The following is a 22289-nucleotide window of genomic DNA, read 5'->3' as shown; positions in this document are numbered from 1 at the left end:
ATTTTAATTTTTACTCACAAATTTTTATGCGGCCTGTTGTACCGTGCAGCAGGGGTTACTTGAGTTTCTCGGTTAGGGGTTACTTGAGTTTTTGAGGTTACTTGAGTTTCTTGGTCAGGGATTACTTGAGTTTTCCGGGGTTACTTGAGTTTCTCGGTCAAGGGTTACTCGAGTTTTTTGGTCAGGGGTTACTCGAGTTGACAGGGCTACTCGAGTTTTTCGGTCAGGGGTTACTCGAGTTACAATTTTTTGTATGCGGCCTGACCGAACTCGAGTAACCCTTAACCGAGTGAACCCTTCGAGTAACTCATATTCGAACCCCTCAAGTAACCCCTGACCGAGTAACTCAAGTAACCCCTTACTGAAAAAATCAGGTAACCCCTAGTAAAAAAAACTCGGATAATCCCTAACAAAAAAACTCGGACAACCCCTGTCGTATGGTGTGGCATGTTGTACCAAAAATTGCTGTTTTTACTGACGCAAAATTGCATAAGTTTATAGTCATACTTTATACAATTATCAAATGGTGTCAATCAAATTGTTGCCAGTAATCAAGAATAATCAATTCCCTTCAATATATTGATCAGTCACAAATAGGTAAAAAAAAAAAAAAGCCTCTGCATGCCACAATGTTTATGATTTATATCTCACGGCTCAAAAAATTACATTCTTAAGAGGACCTTTGAACCAATTTTTAGCACTAAGAATCCAATAAGATAATATAAGAATCAAAAGACCACCAACAGCAACGGGTGTATAATTGAGAGTCTCAGTGTTGATAGGATAGGCAACAGGCAGTGAGAACAGCAATGAGATTGCGATCACCCAAACCACTGCAATCCATCCAATAAGTATCCCATATCGCCCCAAGTTGAAGGGTCCTGGCACGAAGGATTTTCGAGCTATAGTCACTCTGAAGAATATGGGCAATGCATATGATATGTACAATCCGATTGTTGCTATTGATACCATGGCTTCAAATGCTACTAAGCTTCCAAGAGACTACAAAAGGCGACAGTTTTGTAAGGAAGAGCAGGAGTTGGACAATATAGACTAATCTATCTAATAAACTGATGCATACCGTTAATGCCATGGAAAAGGATATGAAGGCAGACATCCAAACAGAATAGATAGGAATTTCTTGATAATTCACTTTTTGCCAAACAGATGAAAATGGCATGGCGCCGTCTCTTGAGAAAGCATAAGCCATCCTAATGAATAAGAAGCAATGATGTAGGTAAAGTCAGAGATCAAACATATTTATATATACACGAAGTATAAGAGATTTTGATTACTAAAAAGATTAAGAATGTTAATAATCACCTAGAGTTGCTGGTCATTGAACTCATGCCACAGAAAAATACAGCAACAGCAACAACACACAAGCATATGATTCCACCAGTTCCACTCCCATATCTACTCTTGAATGCCAAGTAAAATACTTCGGCTATAGCATAACCACCAGCATCATTTTCGCTACTCAATAGGTATGGAATATCGGTGACAGCAAACGTGATGCCAACAATGTAACCCCAACCAACAATTATTGATATAACAATGGCACTAATAATTCCTTTCGGTCCATTCTTGGCTGCATCCTTCGTTTCCTCTGTCTGTCATTGAAATTTAACGAACAAAACAAATGAATGTTGGTATTTATTGGTCTTAATGCCTAACAATGTGATTAATAAAGTTAGAAGATCGACTAAGTTCATGCTTACCATGTGAGCAGATGCATCATACCCTAGGATAGTGTATTGGCTCATTAGAAGTCCAAGAACAAAGATGTAAACTATACTTTTAATCCCTTCACCGTTATCAGTGTTGAAGTGAGTGAAAACAAACTCAGCACTAGCCCTTTCCTTGGCAACGAGGGGGACGAGTATCATAAGCACAAAGACACCTACATAACAACATTCAGATACAGAGGTTTTATTGAATAAAATTCACATACAACTAGTAAAAAGAACCCAAGAATTTCGAAGTACCTGCAACATTCCAAGCTGCAGAAAGCTGTCCTAAGAAAGATAGCACTGAAATAGGGAGACTATTCAACAAAGCATGTATAAGAAGTAGGCCGCCATGAAGACACATCACGACATATTTGGATGCTTCATAACCACCACCATTTTTCCCACCTGTACTGAGTAGAATGATCACTTGTATCAACTGTGCCAGAGAGTAGTCTACACTGGTTGTAACAGCCCACTGCGAAACACAAAAAATTAATCAGATATACGCAAACAACAAACCCTCAGCTCTTACTATTGAATTCAGACCATAACATTACCTGACCAACTATATTGAACCTGCATACGCAGATAAAAAATGGACACGAGTTTAGACACGGAATGTAATAGAGCATAACATTACCTGACCAACTATATTGAACCAGCCAGTGAGCCATGAAGCAAAGGGACCCCAGTGATTGCCACAGAGCTTGGCACTCCAAAAGTAAAGGCCACCAGATGTTGGGAAGGCGGAGCAAATCTCCGCCATGGACAGACCCACCATCATAGTCATGATACCAACAATAGGCCAACCATACACCATTGTTACAGGTCCGCCATATGTCAACCCCATATTAAACATTGTTGTTAAACCTGTTAATACTGATATGATGGAGAATGTCACTGCAAAATTTGCAATTGCCCTGCATTACCAAATTAAGTCATAACATTGTCAGATTGAATTTGAACACTACATTCATTCTATGTATATATGTCATTCTAATTCGAATCACCAAAATGGCTAGCAAGGGACTTATTAAAAACACGCGGCTAGTACCCAAGACCTTAATTTGAATCTCGTCTACATCATTAATTCAATCTCTTTGGAACTCCCATTATTGGTAAAACAGAATATCATTCAGTTTACCTCAGAAGCATTAAAACTTAGATGTTTTTCTCCAAACACTTAACAATATCCTCTGAACAAGACCAATTATAACGACACTAAATCCAACTAACTTATTTATAAATCAAAACATTAACATCCTAAATGATCATCAAAATAAATCTTGAATGTTTAATTGTTTATATGAAAAAAAAAATGTAAGTAATAATCACATTTCATTAATTAATACTGTACCAACTAATTAAGATTAAAAGTAATAAATCATTTCCAGGTATTCATATAGAAAATTAAGCCTTAAACATAGTTTAATTAATTAATTCAACTAGTTGACTAGCTGGCATAGTAAGACTGTAAAAGAAATATTTCAACAAAATAAAAATCAAACAAAAGAAAGAATGTCAGATTGTCAGGTAAGGTTAGTAGGTAAAGTCTCGGGAATGATACGATACTCAAGACTTGAGATCAAATCACGAATCTCGTCTACACACCCCTATACGAGCTAATGACTTTTACACCAAAACAATGATGACATTGTAATAAGAATAATAAAATTAGTTAGTAAAAAACATACGATAGGCTTCGATTAAGCTCTTGCTTGTAACCCAACTGTTGCAGCAGATTGTCATCGGACATTCCAAATCTTTGAGTGCTCAAAAGGGGTTGATTTTGAACATCAATTGAATCCATTTGCTCAACCTCAACAACCAAACTCTCAAGTTTTCTCTCAATAAAAAAGAGTTTGAATAATAAATGATATGCACCATAATTTTGGGGTCATTAAATAATGTATAGCTAATTAGCTGCAAGTTGTTGCATATAGTTAAATATTTAATGAAGTTAGCTAAAAGTAGAACGTGCGATTTGATTTGATTGATACGGTAGCAGGTAGCTTTGAAATATCTTATAAATTATTGACACTTTTTTTTAAGATCGTTGTATCACATAAAGATTTCAACTAGAGTGAAAGGGAACTGTATGGAGTATATTGTTTGTTTAATATTTTCCCGTCCATACATATTGTCGTACATAGATTAGCACAATATATTAAATAAGAAAAGAAAACTTAGTTTCAACATCCTAAACGGCTGAATTACGTGCACTTAGCATCCCGAACTTTGCCTGGTCGCTAACAATTTGAAGAGTTTGTGATAATTTTTTTTTTTCTACAAAAAATTAAAATAAAGTAAAGTATATACGGAATATAACAAAAAAGAAATACTCGTAACAATTAAGAAGGGGTTTTTCTTTCTTTATGTACTTTTTTTTGGAAATTTGTGATTTAAACTTTAACACTTTATATTTTTCTGTTAATTGTAGAGATTATCACGTGTCAAACATGTTAATTTAAAATTATTAATGGATGATAATTTTAGAAGACGTCGTGTTATGGTGGTAGGCTCATAAACAGTCAATGTGGAGTCAGCAACACTGACATAAATTAATAAATACTGTAAAGATATAAAAAGAACAAATAGAAAATCAAAAGTTGTGATGATTCCTTTTCAACTGGGACAATAATTGGAAAGTTGCACATGTGAAAAACATATAATAAAATAATTATACATAATTAAAATATAAATATACATAATAAATGTGTATCGTATGAGTATTAATCTAGTCTAATCTAAAGGTCTGTTCACATTGACTGAAGTGAACTGAAATGAACTAATTGGAGCTAAATTAAACTGAATTAAATAGAGCTAAAATGAATATATTATGAGATAGGAAATTTGGAACTAAACTGAGCTGAACTTATTGGAGCTAGCTGAAGTGAACAGGCCCTTAACTATACATCATTAAAACAGACATCAACGAAACAGTGCATATAGATGTCCTAAAATGAGTATTATACATAATTATATAATTAAAATTCCGCTTAAGGTGCATAATTTTGGGTTACAAACAAATAACTTAATAATTGAGAGTGATTTAATGGAGTATTTGAGTTATAGATTTTGATTACAAGACTTTGTGTTATCTCTCTCAAACAAAAATTAGTGTGTTCAAGTTCTAAAAATTGTGAAAGGATGTCAAATGCAATTAAACTTCTAACACGAATTAGTACAAAACCTTGCAAGTAAGCGGGAATCTGTACATATCCGATCCAGATACATGCTGATTAGTAGCCTACTGCTATATACATAAATTATGCTCTAACTATCCTTGCATCTTCAAGAGCAATGCTAACAAAAATATTATACGTGACGTACAAGCAGCATACATACTACATACACCGAGATGCAGCAAAAATGGTGTTATATACAGTGAATAAGACGCTCAGGGATTTCCTGTATTTGACACAAAAGGCACCAGCCTTTTATGATCCTTCTTCCTTCCAATTGCACAGTTATCTAGAACCCGTCCCATAATCAACCGTGTATTCTGCAAGGCAACTTCCTTAGGGGGCATTCCAGATTCAACTACTCCCCCTTGCCCATGAGACATTAAAGCTGTTCCATATCCTGAACCCAGCAGATATGGTAGCGGTCCACTACGAGCCTTAAATGAGGTTTGAGGGGCAAGCTGCTTTTCTTCAGCCCCGACTTGGCCATTCTCATAACCCCCAGGCTCATGCAAATGGGAACCACTTAAAGAGCTGCAACTTTGCAAAAGGGCTTCCAATACACTGAGTGCGTCACACCCCAAAGAGCTTTCCACCAACTGGGACACAATTGCATACATATGCGGATTTTGGGCAGCATCAACTGGAGTATGCTGAAGTAGTTCTTTTAGCAAAAGCAGAATCACCCGTTGATATTCAACAGGGCCTCTCTCTAGTAATCTTAGCAGATGACCAAAAGCTAATGCGGAGTGTTTTGGGAACCACTCGTTGCACAATAATGGAGCTATGCAGGCAAGTAAATTATTTATAGTCTTGAACTCACCTTGCGAGTATGCCAAAAATACTGTGGCCAACCCCTCGAGGGATTTTACCCGACACCAGTGAGCGATGTTGGCAGCAACAGAGCAAGCTTTCTGATACTGCTGATGGAGAGGTGAGGCGAGCCCGATGGGATCCTTGCTGAGCTGTAAACACAGCCAGGGTAGCAAGCCAGTAATATGCATGAGAAGCCTCGTTCCTGGATCCCCAAAAATAGAATCACATGACGGGAATGTGATGCGTGAGAGGACCTCAATAGAAACGCCATGGCTAACAGTTGACATGAGCCCTTTCAAAACAAGAGGCTGCACACCTTCAAAAGCAGGAACCTTCCCACCGAGATCAACACCTGTCCTTGATTCCATGTGCTGGAAATCCCCCACCTCAGATACACTGGTATCCAGCTCATCACGAGGCATGCTAGATAGGAGCACATTTTCCGTTGTTCTTTCCCAAAAGGACAAACGATCTATCACACGCAAGAAAAGCTCGAGCACCTGGCAATAAACATGCACAAAGTCTGTGTGCATCATCGCAACACAGCCCCAAAAAAGCTGGGGAAAAAGTATGACCTTTTCAGGTTCCATGTTCTCTACCATCACTTGCAGTGTTAACAGAATCTCCATAATAAAGCCCAGAACTTCAGGCTGAGGATTAGTTAAACATCTGTGCAAGCAACGAAGAAGTGAAACACAAGCATCACTAGTTACCTTTGGCCTCAGTGCTCGGTATATCTGGTGGGACCGGCATGCAAGGTGCCTTGAAGTACACTCCATGGCCCATTTTAACGCTTCTGTTCCCCAAGTCTCCCGAAGGTCTCCTTGGAAAAAAATTGCATCAACCATGCTTTGAACTAGGGCAGACAAAAGTGCTGAACTAGGGACATCAGGCCTTACAACACTAGGGTCCTCATTTTCCCACATCATACTTCCACGCTTAGACTGCACATACTTAATTAAGCTGACAACCTGCTGTTTGTTCTCTCCATCACTATTTTCAACTTCATACAGCTCTAAATGCCTTCCAGCCAGTGAGTACAACAAATTAACTAGAAGGTGTTGGCAGTGCTCAAGAACAATATCTTCTGAACTGTCCATTGAAACAAAAGTAACATGAAACAACAAAGGCAAGTGCTCCCTAAAATCTTCATCATTTTCATATGCGATTTCAGCAAGTAGAATCAAAGCAATGTCTGCTTGAGTAAGTGAATGCTGTTGGTGACCCTGCAAAGCTGACTGAAGCTCTTTTGCATTGACACCATGCATTCCAGAGACACTGGAATGCAAGCCATCGTCACCAGAGTTTGGGGTGTCAATGAAGTAATCTCCACTGTCCCTAGACACATGACGACTTCGTATGCTTCCAGTAGAGCTTCGGACCCCCATTAAAGGCCCTGACATGTTTACTAAAGATGGAAGAAGCTGACCTGAACGGCCAGCAGGAGTTACAGGCACAACATTCATCTCTGGGGGCATAGGACTCAGGGGACCTGAAGCACTGCGCCCAGCCACACCAGCAGTGCGCCAGCTCAGGCTCCCACTAGTGCTCCTCAGTGGGACATCAAGAGAGCCTCGAACAAGCAAAGGTGACATATGTGGTTGGCTGTCAACAATAGATGCAATCTGTGGAGCTGCAGGGCCCTGAGAAAACTCCAATATAACATTCCCATTGACATCAGCCTTGCTGGTGCTAGGCCTAAGAGGCTCAACACTATCCTCAAGCATCCGCTGTGCCAACTGATAAACAAGATGATCTATTGTTCGCTGTGGACAAATTCTTGCCAGGTATAAGCTCACCCTTTTTGCAACTGAGAAATATGTAGCAAAAGCACCACTTATTTCAGCAGAAGCATTGGAATCACAATCTTCTATACCTTTGGTGATTAAGAAGTCAAGAACTGGACTAATGTTCCTAGATTTGCTAGCAATTGTACTCCAAAGCTTCTCAATTTCATCAGGAAACTGATCACCATGCCGCCAAGTAACATAGTACAGACTTTTTAACAAGCGTTCAGTCCAGCCATCCTTCAGTTTCCAGAAATTAAGATTTTCAATCCAGGGTGCCATGCAGGTTAAGACTTGATGTTGAGCAATTATGTCAACAGCATCAAGTTGCCTTTGCATAATTTCCTCGCAAAGTAGCTGACTCAGCTCAGGATGATCCTTGGCAAGTTTGCAGGAAAGTTTATACTGGAATTGTTGGTAAGAATCAGGGAGATTGCCAACAACAGCAGCTCTATAACTTCCTGTGCCCTCCATTCCATCTTCTGCCCATGTACGGACAGAAAGCGTTTCAAGCATCTGCAGGGCATCATCTCGAATTTGTCTAGATGGATCAACAACTTTGTATAAGATTAAGCTCAGCAGTCTCTGAATTTCACATTTGGGTATCTCTTGGCGCATGTAGACTTCAGCTAGAACACTGAAGTAACCATCTGCTATGGCAGCATCAGAATAATAGCACTGGAATAAAATAACATAAAACAAAATAAATCAGGTCTACATTAGTTCATAGAAAAACCTACTACGTACAATTTAATTCATAAATGAGTAAATTTTGTACATGAATCACTTACTCAGCCCATTACATAATAAAATAAATAAATTAAAATAGCAATAATGCTGAATGTCAAAAAGCATTAGAGAACCTGCTTTGCAGAGAGCTCTAGAAAAGATGAAATGAATTTAATTTCAACAATAAGTCTCTTAATTATAAAATGGTTCTCTCTTGATGTCACGATCCAAATCATGTCAAGGTGGAATATAAGTATGATTACTGAATTATTAACTGCAACTAGGCTACAAGTCTCCCCAACAAAAATCACATACACAATAACGAATAAAAAGAATGTGATCATATGTGGAGCCAGTCTACTAGTTATGAGATTAGGGGGGAAAAAAAGACCTGATCAATGCAGGCAGGAAAGAGATCCAGATTTGTCAGAAGCAGATTCTTCAATGCCAATTTTGCCAAAGAAACACGAAGGTGGCCACCTTTGTGTCTATCACGCCCTGTACCTCGCCCACCATCACCAGTGTACTTAGAATAAGATGGAGTCCTCGGGTCTGCAGGAGAGTAACCAAAAGGAGCCCTAGGTGCAGGCTCAATAAATAAACTATTTATCCAGGATATTACTCTGCCACTCATTTTCCTGGCATTGTCATCAAAGCAAGGTCCATACAAGAGTGAGGCCACAGCATTCATGGATGCCCATTGTATAGCCTCAACTTGTTCATTCAACTCCTTATCAAATGAAAGTTTGTCCACAGAATCCTTTGAGCGACTATGTTGAGAAGCTTTATACCTTTCTAGTTCACGGCGGTAATCACTGATTCCATCTTGATTCCAAGCACAGCCCACATCATCACTCCAAGAAAGAAGTAGCTCAAACAATCGTTTCCTAGTTCTAAGATCAAACTTTTCAGATTTTGATTCAACAAATTCAGGAGCAAGATATCTTAGGACAGTTGCAAGAGCAAAGCGAAGGGGTTGTACATCTTGGAAACTCTCTAAAGATGCAGTCAAAATATGTCGATGTGTCTCTTCAATGAACTTTATGTAGTGAAGGCGGAAAACTGGTTTCCGACTGAGCATACCAGGCCAAATTTTCTCTGCCACAGTTCGATAAATATTTGCGATGTGAGTGCGTAACTCTTCACGCCGAGACTTTTGACTCTGCATACCAGTGACTAATTTGTCATATTTCTCATTACTTATAAATAAATTCAAAGATATTTAAACAACGAGATGTTTCAAAAGTTCATAATCCAAGAGCGAACCACTCAATTAAATCACAATAAACAGAGTTTCAGATCTAACATAAACATTTAAATGGAGTAAACTGCAGGACGCTAAACTGGAAAAAAAAAAAATGTGTCAAGGCACCAAAATGAAATTAGCAATCATGTGGAGCAAGATTGATATTCTGCCTAACTTTGAGGCTTGAAAGTAAATTTGTTCAAGAAACAATATGGCATTAAGAGGACCAAGGGAGCTCTTCAGAGCAACTAAAGCAAAATAATGCATGCCAATCACACTAACTATCACGCCTAGTTAAGAAAACAGCCACTCTATTCCACATAGGTTTCTTGGAATCCATTCAATACTTTCGATTCAAGACAGCCTGGATACAGGTAACCTGACATAGAGATTATCTATATTTCTCTCCCAAAATTGAAACAATGCACATTACATGCAAAACCATCAATTTACATTCAAACTAAAACAGTCCAGTTTAAACTATAGCTAAATTCAAGTTTCCGTTAATCAGAAACCATACCTTCCATTTGGGCTTTCCTTCTGTCTCAAGAGAAACCTCGTCAATGAAAGATGCAAGCTCCCCAAACATAGTTTCACATACTTCCAGATGAGAATGACCAAGAGCCATTGTAGCTGCATTCTATAACAAGGGACGGAAATCGAATCAACACTTCGGTCAACAGCAAATTCATAAATTATATACTAAAAGAAAAAAACAGCAAGTGTAGATAGTACTCTCAAAGTTAACTCACTAGAAACAATAGCAGCAAGCTATTTTGTCATCTCTATATGCTACGAAATCGCTATAATTTTTCAGGAAATGTTATTGATGTCTTTTTTATAAGAAAACATACAACTTTATATTATGACATAAGTTAACTTATTATCCAAATTAATTAAATGGATCGCCACAAACCCAACCTGAAATTAAATGTATTAGGTTACGGTCAAGATTTGAACTTGAAAATGACTTGTGTAACCCGAACCTTCAAAAAAGATGAGGTTAGGGTTTAGGAATTGAACCCAAAAACATAAAACAGATTAGGTTTGGGTTGGGAATAATGAAAACCCATTTAGAGCTGATAACCCGTTAAGAGCTGATTCAAACATGAATTTGTGACCCAACCTGACCTCGCCAGCCTACTATGATTGTTGACGGAATAGGTGGACTTTAATGCAACTATGGTGCATAGATGCCTAAACAACAGCTAATCACCTTGGTATATGCAGAGAACATTAACAATATACTGCATAACAATAGAGCCGCCAACACTTTTAGTAATCCAATGCGATACCTAACAAGGCTTGTTAAGGACATGGGTTGGACTCAAAAAGACAATCCCTATCCCACCAGGTAAATCAACACAAACAAATCCGAAAGCTGTTGGATATAACTTGCCAAAATTGAGCACCTAACCCAAGAGTGAACACCTAATTTCTCCCACCTACTAAGTCAACTCCCAACAGGCCATATGATTACTTCTTCCAGACCCAAAAAAAAAAAAAAAAAAAAAAAGAAAGAAAGAGACATCCAGCTTGTCTGACCGTACACTCACATGAACCATCAGACATGCTTTTTCACATGGACAAAATAATTCAGATAGCACATCAAGAGACAAGAATAAATTGTTAAAGGCACAGTTGAATTCATACTTCAAGCTCTATGATGTAAATGCCTATCATCAAACAGGTCATGAGCGCAAAATAGATCTTTGTTTGTGTGTGTCTAAATTCAAAAGAAGCTTCAAATTACATGCACTTACTACTTGAGCTTCAGATCCAGATTTTAGTGATGGAAAAATAAGTCTGAAAAGCTCTTTTGTTGCTCCAAAACTTGCAGCCTCCCTGGCGTCAGGAGGACATGAACAAGCAAACATTGCATACATGAGCCATTGATCCAACTTGTTATCTGCATCTTGTGATTGATTAGCCCTGCCACCTAACTCAATAGGTGTAATATATGCAAGACGTCGAATAACCTCAGACCTGGGATAACATATTGCATTTCCCTATCAGTATTTGATCTGAGATTAAAATATCCACTAAGACAGTAAAACCTAAGCATATTGAAAAGAGAATTCATTGAGCAGATAGGTTTTTTTAATAGTAACTATGATAGGAACAGTAATACAAGCAAGTAGCTATAAGTAATCTCATTGAGAAAGTATACCACTAGATATAACGAGAAACCAGTAGTTCCAGGAATCCTATGTGGTAGCTACTTATCAAAAACTTTCCCAGTAAATTTTTCAATCAAGAAAAATAAAACTTTCCCAGCAAATTTTCCCAGTTAAAAAAAAAATTAAATAAAATTTAAATAAATAAAAAATAACAAAAACAAAAAAATTAAATAAAATAACTTTTCAATCAAGAAAGATGTTCTAAAACAAAATGTATAAAACATGATATTTTTCTAAGGGGTTATTATAACATGGAGAGTTCTACATGAACATTAGAATAGATTATACAGTAGCTTTAAACTCTGGAATAGATTATAGAATGACCTCTAAGATAATTTACAACTAACATTTTCTTTGGCCTACACTTTCTAAAGCTTTTGTTTTTATAGCTCCAATTTCAAAAGGTTCAAAATCTTTGACCACAAAAGGTCAAATGTGGCCTATTATTTAGCAACAGAAATGATATTCAGATTTGTAACCTCTAAACATTATATTATATACAAATTAAAAAAAAGTCAGTAATCCCCATCAGCCACTCAAAAAGTTGCTTACTTAGCTTCCTGAACAGATCTTGGGCAAAGCTCAGAAGCGTATTTCACAAGCTCACTAAGGCATCTAGCCCATCTATTCTTATCGGGACTTTCAAAAAGAATAGACTGGATGGTAACATCTAGTGGAATTGCATCACATTCACGCCTCATATCAAATGGGCGCCCACAATCCCAGTAACAGCTCTGGACAATGTCATCCTGTCATAAAGTAGATAAACTTATAAATTGAGCAAGACTGAATCTCATGGTGTGGAAGAGAAATGAAATCAGACAAAAAAAAAAAAAAAAAAACCCACTCCGTTTTCCTCAAGGACATCAATTATGAATATAGGTTCAGCTTCATTCCTCAAACTGTGATCTGCTTTTTCATGAAATGCAAGATCACTTATGTCATTCCACAAGGCCCGGACACAGCGTAACAGCTCAAGCGCAGTATGCCTGATCTGACTATCAACAGAACAAAGAAAAATAAGGCCAACAGCATCAATCTCAGAAGCACGAAAATCAACAGCTTCTCCAGAACGATGAACAGAAGGCCTTCTGAAGGCGCCAATTTCTTGGGCCATATGCTTTGTATCTTGTGCATCAAATTCCAGCCTTTCCTCATGTAGACGTAATCTCCAAAAGCGCATTAGTTCTAACAACCGTCCCAATGATGTTTGAATAAGAAGTGGAAACTCGTCAGGAAGACGTAAAATAAAGTTTGCCATCCCTCTCATGACAGCAAATCGGCGATGAGGCAGGGATTTCACGATTCGATTCAGCACTTGCACAGCTTCTTCACGTACACCTGGATCAATACTTATGCCATGCTGAGGAATTATTTCTGTGATCTTATCATTTCGACCAACCTCTTCTATCAGGTCAGGAATACATTTTAGAACTGATCGGAAAAGATAGCCTTGGGATTTCTCCTTGGTCACAGAATCTGTAGAGGTAAACAGAGGTAGTATAAGATAACCAGGAAAAGACCAACATTGAAGGCACATATTAGGCAACTCTGCAGATGGAGGGTCGCACCTAAACAACTAAATTCCTAGATGTATTGACAGACACAGGTCTTGACAGGTTGAGTTCATCACTTGAGACAGTGTAAAGCTTATAGAGCTAGAAGTCTAATCTAGATGGATCAACTTAACAGGCTTACCGAAGAAACCTCAAAAAGAACTAAAGACTGACACCCACTACAGTTTTAGTGAAAGGGAGAAAAAATTCAGCTGTGCACACAGGAAACACGAAGTTACAAAACACACACAACCACTAAATTTTAAGAGGAATAAGTACAAAGAACATAATTACCAGTTTAAAAGGTCCATTTTAAGTGTACACAATAAGTGAAGAAACCTCTAATTAAAACGTAAAAACTATAAAAAGATATTAATAAATTCACATGGTGACAATTCAAACAAGATCCCACATGACTATGTTTTATTGTAGCAATTAAACACAAAAGCTAGTCAAAGTACAATTTGTGCATAGTATCAAACGTCAAAACGTGTCAACTAAAATCAACGGAGGAAGTATTTCACTATTTGTTGATAATAATCCAGTAAAGATATTAATGAGATCAGAATGTACAATGTCTCTTTACGTTACTGATCTAGCTTGTAATTTCATCATGATTTACTTCAAAGATAAAATTCAATTACTTATTCAACGTAACACTCTAAAACCACAAAAAACCAATTAAATTTATCAAAAAAGCTGTTGGCATCAAGACATCACAGATCAATCAACTTCAAATCTACTTTTAACAATTGATAACCAAACAACTACTTATCATGATAGGCGTCAAAACTAATCTAGGACAGAAAAAATAATGTTTTTTTCTTAATATTAGGGCACAAATAAGGTAATAGCTTAGTCAAATAAGAAAATCAAATCAGACCAGGTAAAGATCAGGTGAGCTGAACATATCCTACATATTAGTTTAGCCCTCATACATCACTTATTCTCATGTTGGATAATGCTCTAAGTTATATAGTAAAGGCATCCCTTTGGTACATTATCTTCAATGACATTAAATGCACTAGGTGAATACAATGCAAATACTTATACAGTTATACTATATCAAGAAGTGCATTAAACATAGGCTAGTAGAATCATTAGCAATAAACAGACTAGCATCTCAGTAGAAACAAGGCTTACCAATGGCTGTCCTTGAAGAAGTAAGAAGTGCCTGACTGTAGGTTCTATGGCAAGACCTTATGATAAACTCAATCGCAGCCTTTACCTTTGGAATGTAGTGGCCAATGTCATGACCTGCCATTTAATTATAAGAATTAAGAAAATAAAATCATCATATATCAGGTAATTGACCAGCATAACAGAATAAAAATGCAAAATGCATGTTAACAGTATTTTTCTCCATCAATAATCACCTTGGAAAATTTCCAAACCAACATATTCACTTGAAGGAGACACAACTATTCTGTGCAAAGCACGGAGACCAATAACTTTTGCTTCACTTGAACTGTCTTGCCTTAGCAACTCCAAAATCATATGGTTCATAGCAAAATCAAGATTACTTTCTGCTATAGTCACACAAAAGTCAACAAGTTTGTCATGTTGGACATCTTGTGTAAGCATTCCTTTCCTAAGTATTGTTAGCAATTGCGAGGTGACACTATCCAGATAGTCCCAAACACGATTTGGTGGCTGTCCGGGTGCATAAACACTTAAATAAAATCTCACAACACGGTGGAGACAGTCCAAGGCCATGAAGCGATGGTTCTTGTCCTGCAGAGAAGTAAAGCTGTGAGAAGTAGGACCAACAAGTGGAAGATAACAGAGATAGTAATTCAGTTCAATAACTGACATAAATCAATAAATCATTCACATCCAAGTGATCCAACAGAGGAACAGACCAACAGAGATATACTATAGAGATGACAGATAGTAACCACAAGCATTATTTTCCATATCAATAATTACAATAAACTTACGCGCAGAAGCTTGTAAAGCTGCTCCATGTGCGGACCAAAATTAGTTTCGAAAGTCTGAGGCTCTCCGAGACAAAGAAAAAGAGTCACAAGAGGGTAGCCCACCTGTACCACAATTCGTCATTTCAGAAGAGCATGAAAACTAAATAAGTCCTATTATTATATGTCATCAATATGAAAGAAAGGTTCCATCAATAAAGTTTACTAGAAAATGTGCAGGAGTTATCAGAGGAAGGTCATGAGAAATACGAAAAATCCAGCTAGATGCATAATAATGGGTTACTTTCTCTGAGCTAACAGAAAACATAAACACCAAGATCAATTGGAAAACATACTAGCTGAGAAGCTGACATTTGACTTGTTGGAAAAACATAGCTGTGTAAAAACACTGGAACAAGTAATGATGAATAAAATGTGAACAAAAAAGCTGCGACAGATAAAGTTCTTTAATAGAAAACTAGGTGGACAAACGAATCAAATGACGAATATGTTCAGAGGAAAACAGAATCTTCTTACTTCCCTAATTAAAGTGTGTAGCAGGTTTTTCGCCAATTAGAGCAAAAAGAAATTATACATCCAAACCATCAATGCCAAACATACGTGAAGAAAATGTATCTTTATACTATACTAAATGCCCATTAAAATAAAATTTACTTAAGCAGGAAACAGGTGGGGAGCATTTATGCCCAAAACATTCTCATCATTGCAGCACTAATTCTAAAACAAAGAGCATTAAGGCATTACATACAGCAATATGTTTGCTCTGTTTGTCCATCCAATGGATAAGCTGCCCTCTTATTCGCCCAACTGCTTCATACCAAAGATTCAGTGCTGGTTCCACGCCTAACGGAGGCCAGTGATTTCTTCCACCATCTGCTAGTGGGGCCAAGATATTTGTGAGCATGTTACATAGTGCATGGTGGAGTTCACTTTTCCGTTTGTGTGGAGCACGATTCAAAGGGTTTGCTTTTGCTACAAATGAGGCCGATGCATTCAGTCCACCCTCTGTCTTAACCTGAGTATTGCAACTGGTTATAGTGATGACCTCGCAATTGTGTCAAGTATAATTCAACATACATACCCCAAGTTTCAAGTAACGCATGCCACTAATGATATTTAACGTCTCGCTCCGGGCAACACTAGTGTCAATTCGGCGAGTATTCAGCTCCATAAAAAAACGCTCCGTTACAGAACTAAACCTACATCAGCAAACAAGGGATATATATTGAAAAGGTTCAATATATCAAGTACTCATTCGATTGCCTGCTACCACTGCTAGATACTTACTAAAACAACCATCGTAACTTAGAGATAGCTATTTCTACAGCCCAAAGAGACATAAAACAAGAATTAAAATTGCTTACAAAATCAACTAGGATCTTTCTAAACACTATTCATTAATCTCATATTGACACCCTACTTAAAAAAAAATGAAATAATATCATCAAAATTAGTTAGCATAAAAAACATCAAATGTATCTCAATAAAGTATCAGCAAGACATTTCAACTTCAAGACAGCAGTAATGTGTTCCATCATACTCAACATAATATGTTCAACTTTAATCTTGGATTTACAAAAGCGACTAAGTTCACGAGTTGGAGATAAGCAGTTCATAAGCGGACTTGAACCGCCGAAACAAAAAACAATTGTGCAGACAAATCATGGTGAAAATCCAATTATCAATCTCTAAACAGATCATAACCAGTACAGTAGTAATAAATATACAGAAAAAAAAAAAAAAAAAAAAAAAAAAAAAAAAAAAAAAATCAAGTGAGAAATCCTTTTACCTTATACGAGATAAAGCTCCTAATAGTTGGGCAACATGATCCAAGAGTAGACCCCTCAAGTCGACAAGGGATGGATATTCAACCTGGCTAACAACCCTGCAAAAAATGAAATTGATGAAGGGTCCTGCTATGCAATATTACAACAGATATATAATAAATGATCCCTCCCTTTCATGTATATAATTGACTAGGTTATTAGATGGAATAACCCATTTCGGGTTACATTTATGTCTGACAATAAAGTACAAGACTTCAAAATCTAGCTATCCAACAAGAAAGCAAAGCATCTCCATCACTTTTTCAACACTGTGAAACAAAATCACAAAACTCAAAATGATACCAAGCATGTTATAGCTACATGCAACAGCATGATAAATAAAAATTAAAACACAACAAAGATACTTCTTAGACTAAACTTGAAAAAGGAAGAAGCCATCTCGACTATATTTACTTTCCTCCCAAATAAACACTACAAGCATTAATAGTTGCAACACAACTAAGAATCAATGATAAGGCCAAGCTTCAGTTGAAAAGAACATTTCCCTAGCAAATAAATACTTTCAAGAATACGGGAAATGATGATGAACAATATGTCTCCTCATAAGCATGGCTTAGTGCAGTATCCACAAAGAACGTACCTGTCGGCATTGATTAGCCAGTCAAACACAAAGTTCTCAAGCCCAGACCAAAGTTTCTCTGCACAGAATGCAAGCTCCAATTATATACCTAAGCAATTTTAAAAGAGCCCCAATTTGAAATGAAGAAAAAAATTGCAAAGTAACCTGTAAGTCCTTCTGGCAGACAACACTCCACAAAACGAATACATGCTGAGCAAAATATGCACTCCACTGCAAGCTGAAATGATTGTAGTTCGTAAGCAACAGTTAACCAAAGGATTAAAGGAGTTGAGAGTATGTAATAATTGTAAACAAGGAACGTTGTTTGATATTAATTAACCGTTTTATTCAGCATCAAGGTGTCTTATAAATTTTACTATTTTAGTACATCCTGGATCCCAATGGAAAAAGGGAGAAAACACCTACAACAAGTCACCTACCAGGCTGTCAATTCAACTACCACTATGACTGTTAAGATCTTCCCGTGGTAGTAAGGCTAAGTTCTGTAAACCTGAAACCCTGTAATATATTCTTATTGGCCTTAATATAAACTTATGCTTACTCAGTAGCCCTTCTCTGAAATTTAAATTTTCTTAGATAATTTTTTCGTTCGGAGAAAAGAATAAGGCCTTCAGCCCTACATATACATGAACAAATTCATTTCATCACTATGTGCTTCTTTTTGACATGATTTACCTAGTCAGACTCCAAAATCCTAGAGCAATGATTTAAACCCTTCACAAATTCACTTTCCAAAGTAACCTTAAAAGTAACACTATTCAGACTAGATGTATTTATAAAATATACTCAACAATCACTATGTCCTTCCTTTTATGATTCAACATCAAATCAATACTTAGTATTATGCATCACAGAACCTATGAGACACTGTAGAATTCAAGTTGCTAATTAGATTAGCTCCATATTCCAACAACTTGATAAAATAGAAAATTACAACTACTTTTGCCAAACTTTTCTTTTAATGGAAGAAGCAAACCTTTCTCTGAAATGTAGAAGCATCATTTGCACCTTTTGGGGATTCACTGCAAAAATGTGTAGGAAGCATATTGCATAAATAACAGCTAAAGATCCAGCAGGGAGCAATAATTTTTATAAGAACTAGTCAAAACTGGTGCTACAACACCCACAGAAGTTATCTTTTATAACAAATTCATTTGCCCAAAAAATATACTTCGTATAAGATAAAATTAAAACACAGAATTTTTCTCAGACCACATCTAAAATGTTGTTTACAAAAATGCAAGCAGAGTAAAATATTACACACATAGTCGAAACCACAGAAGTAATTGGTTGTGCCTGCATGCATGACATTTACCTAAGAAGCAGCCCATGTTGAAGCAAACTGCTTTGAAGTAATGATTAAACAACAGCTCAAAAACCAGCTTTCAAATATGCAATTTGCAATGCAATTCGCCATCTCAACAATGAATCAACAACAAAAACAAAACTAGAAAAGAGATATCCAACCAAAATCAAGTTTAAAGCCAAGATGACAGGCCTGACAAGGTCAAGCCTAAAGAATGCTAGAGCTTAGAAGTTAAAAGTGCCTTCCAACCATTACAAAATCTTAGACCACTCAACAATTTGCTAAACTCGAGATACAAAAGAACGTTTAAGAATGAGACAACATATCCCTGAATAGAGGACAAGATATCTGATTATAGAACACTCCATGATGAATAAATTGCAGTCAATAACTGATGATAACAACTAACCTCTCTCTCCACCTAAGAAGAGCTTCCAAGAGAGGCACTGGTGTATGTCGAGCCACCATAGCAAGGGAATCCAGTACTTGGTCATAGGCTGGATCAGATGGACTAAGGTATTGTCCATCCTGCAAAATTTCAACCCAAAAACATCACAAATTAGCAGCAAATCACTTTTGACACCTCCCTTTCAATACATAGACCACATTCAATTTTTTGACCAAGACCAATGATTTGAAGAAAACTGTATCATACTCGTATTATAATTCTATATCATTCATACAATGTCTTTAGAATCATTCTCATTAAAGTATTTTCATTGACACAATTTTCCTTACTGACAAGAAATAATCAAACTTATTGTCAATTTTTCTTCAAAAGATATCGAGGGAGTAGATATTACTTAAAGCAAGCTAATTAGAAGCAAGAAAACAATACCAAGATATGTTCAATAGCAACGTCACTAACTATAAAATATAATCAAACACTCGAAGATTCCCCTATCCTACAATATAAGTGGCATTATGCATTGTGAAAAATATGGTATTATGGATATCTTTACATCAAAAAAACCCCTATAAGAGGTCGTAAAACACTAAAACCCCTCTCTTTCCCACTAACAATTGTTCAAGCGGTACAAGTATATTCATTGCTAATGAATAACAGTTGTACCATACATAATAAGGGTATACAAAATTCTCGTATTCAAAAAAACAGATCTCCTCTCGAGCCTTTTCGAGTTCTCGATAACACGGAGTTCAGCTAAGCTACACTACACTCAACCTCACCACTCAACAGTAAACATCGGTACCATCATCACCAAAATCACAACAAAGCAAGTAACAACTTAATTCAAATCCACCCAAAATAAACTCATTCCCCTAAATTCAACTAAATGAACTAACTAATCAATAAATACAACAATTTATCATAACCCATCAACATATTCATAATTACAAGAACCCCATTAAATAACACACTAATTAAGCAATAAAAACAAATAAAATTCAAACACATAACATAAAATTGAGCAAAAAACAAAACCTGGGCTTGAGCAGTTTCAATTCGACGCCTAGCAAGTGGAAGAAACCGTTGAAGTAGCGCATCCACAATCAATTTTGCAGCACTGCCCGACTTCATTGTTATTAAATTTAACAACTTACATTAAAATATTTCTCAATTACTAACACCCAATAATCTATACTTTAAATTCATCCAAATTTTCGCATCATATATATAAATTCATCACTGAATCGAAAACCCCTTAAAATTGGGGAATTAAAAATTAAATGGTGTTGAAGAAATTAAGTTTAGGATGAATTAAGCAGATCAAAAGGGTAGAAGAATAAGGGAAAGAGAAGGTTCCAGAAGATTGTGGCGGCGAAAGGGGTGGCGGAGGGTGGATCTAGTTGGGTTTGAGAAGCGCAAATATGGTCGTCGATGATGATGCCACCACCACCGTTTTTATGGGTTTGCTTTTGTGATAACCACCGTAGTTTAGCTGTTTTTTACAAAGTATACTTGTATAAGTTTTATTATTTTATTATTTTTCACGAAAATTGCACCTTGGCTAAACCAATAAAAATAAAATAAATAAATTTGATAATCGGAAACGTTGGTATGTTGTCTTTTGATTATTTTTGTAAATTGAGAGTATAATTAGACGTGTCTTCTCTTAAGTCTCAAACCTAATATGTCAGACTAAGATTATAGGAAATGTATTGTTAGATATGATGGTTGATGGATAAATGTATTGTGACCAAGTGTAGCCATATAATTTGCAACCCCATTTGACTACTTTATAGAGGTGGTTGAAATTGAAGGTTGGAAATTGTTGTAGGAAAATTTTGGCTTCCTCTATTAGTAACTAGATTTTTCATGAGCTCGTAGCATGATCGCGCAAAAGATTTATAATAGTAAAGTTATCACCTTCTACAAATACATGGACAACGTCAAGAGATTTTGCTCACAACATAAGAGAAATAGCTTCATTTAAGAAAGGGCTACATGACCCTAAATTATACTGTAGGATTTACTCGCTAAAAGGGCTTTAATATGATCACGAATTACCACACTTGTTATTGCAGAGTTATTAATAACTGACATCAAATTTTAGTTTCAATATACTCAAAGGACGGTCCAAATTTACCCAAATTGGCTCTTTAGGAGTTTAGGAGGGGGAGGGGAAAAGTTATAAATAGGAATACACAAGAAATCAATGTGAGTCTATGATTGTATGTCATTCAGTAGAAGCATGAATGTCTCTTTGACAGATAAGATGATTTATATTTTTCTAAATGCTCCATAAAAGACAAACAAGTATTGATAAAATTTACAAAAACTAGGGGCCTGTTCATATTTACTTAATTTCAGTTCAGTTCAGTTAAGTTCTGCTCCAATCAGTTCAGTTCTATTCAGTTCAGCTCTTAATTTCCCTCTCTCATAAAATACTCATTTCAGCTCAGTTCAGTTCAATTCAGCTTCAATCAGTTCAGTTCAATTCAGTTCAGTTCAACTCCAATCAGTTCGGTTCAGCTCATCAGCTCAGTTCAGTTCAGCTCAGTTCAGTAAATGTGAACACGCCCTAGGTGTTAATGACCTAAAGAGGTTGAAAGACTTCATTGTAGCCAAAGATAGTTTGACATTTATAGGTCATTTTGAAATAGTAATAAAATAGGAAAAGGGAACAATTAAAAGAGGTTTTTGTTTTTAATTTTCAGTTATGTGTATCTATTTTTACTTGATTTAAATCATTTACCTAAATTATTTCAATGGTAATATAGTTTATTCAATTTTTCTCAAAAAAAAAAATAAATAATATTCAATGAACACTTTTATTTATTACTATTATTTACTTAATTATGTCTCTTTTTAGTCCCACAATTAAGTATAGTTGACAACTTAACATTTTTTTTTTAATAGAATTAATCTAATATCTTATAACTAATATATAAAGCTAAACTTTTAGCTAGGCCACGAGACAGCGA

General features: G+C 36.3%; 2 protein-coding genes across 2 annotated transcripts; both read right to left on the bottom strand.

Annotated features, from left to right (window-relative positions):
- Positions 1-417: 417 nt before the first annotated feature.
- On the bottom strand, positions 418-3683 carry LOC145602113 (amino-acid permease BAT1-like). Its single transcript, XM_081658270.1, has 7 exons — positions 3428-3683; positions 2374-2653; positions 1989-2208; positions 1722-1903; positions 1324-1613; positions 1082-1211; positions 418-1002 (listed from the first exon to the last, which is right to left on the bottom strand). Exons 1-7 carry the CDS (start codon positions 3541-3543, stop codon positions 655-657), a joined length of 1566 nt encoding a protein of 521 aa, XP_081514396.1. The 5' UTR covers positions 3544-3683; the 3' UTR covers positions 418-654.
- Positions 3684-4745: 1062 nt separating this feature from the next.
- Positions 4746-20828, bottom strand: LOC145601040 (uncharacterized). Its single transcript, XM_081656954.1, has 17 exons — positions 20347-20828; positions 19312-19430; positions 18573-18618; positions 17741-17813; positions 17597-17654; positions 16959-17054; positions 16251-16368; positions 15918-16184; positions 15173-15274; positions 14609-14966; positions 14376-14489; positions 12524-13155; positions 12229-12425; positions 11260-11482; positions 10017-10136; positions 8642-9412; positions 4746-8199 (listed from the first exon to the last, which is right to left on the bottom strand). Exons 1-17 carry the CDS (start codon positions 20440-20442, stop codon positions 5134-5136), a joined length of 6456 nt encoding a protein of 2151 aa, XP_081513080.1. The 5' UTR covers positions 20443-20828; the 3' UTR covers positions 4746-5133.
- Positions 20829-22289: the final 1461 nt, after the last annotated feature.

Source organism: Chenopodium album, chromosome 21 (genome assembly GCF_948465745.1).
Source record: "Chenopodium album chromosome 21, dcCheAlbu1.1, whole genome shotgun sequence".
In the NCBI taxonomy this organism is placed as follows: domain Eukaryota; kingdom Viridiplantae; phylum Streptophyta; class Magnoliopsida; order Caryophyllales; family Amaranthaceae; genus Chenopodium; species Chenopodium album.
The sequence above is the reverse complement of the archived record's forward strand: the minus strand, read 5'-3'. Positions and strand labels throughout refer to the sequence as shown.

Coding starts and splice junctions, on each gene's coding strand:
- LOC145601040 (XM_081656954.1), bottom strand. CDS start 20,442: ATGAAGTCGGGCAGTGCTGCAAAATTGATTGTGGATGCGCTACTTCAA. Junction 12,426..12,523: donor ATGTCCTTGAGGAAAACGGA/GTGGGTTTTTTT, acceptor ACTTTATGACAG/GATGACATTGTCCAGAGCTG. Junction 11,483..12,228: donor AGATCTGTTCAGGAAGCTAA/GTAAGCAACTTT, acceptor ATGTTATCCCAG/GTCTGAGGTTATTCGACGTC.
- LOC145602113 (XM_081658270.1), bottom strand. CDS start 3,543: ATGGATTCAATTGATGTTCAAAATCAACCCCTTTTGAGCACTCAAAGA. Junction 2,654..3,427: donor GAGCTTAATCGAAGCCTATC/GTATGTTTTTTA, acceptor TTGGTAATGCAG/GGCAATTGCAAATTTTGCAG. Junction 1,212..1,323: donor TCAATGACCAGCAACTCTAG/GTGATTATTAAC, acceptor CTTATTCATTAG/GATGGCTTATGCTTTCTCAA.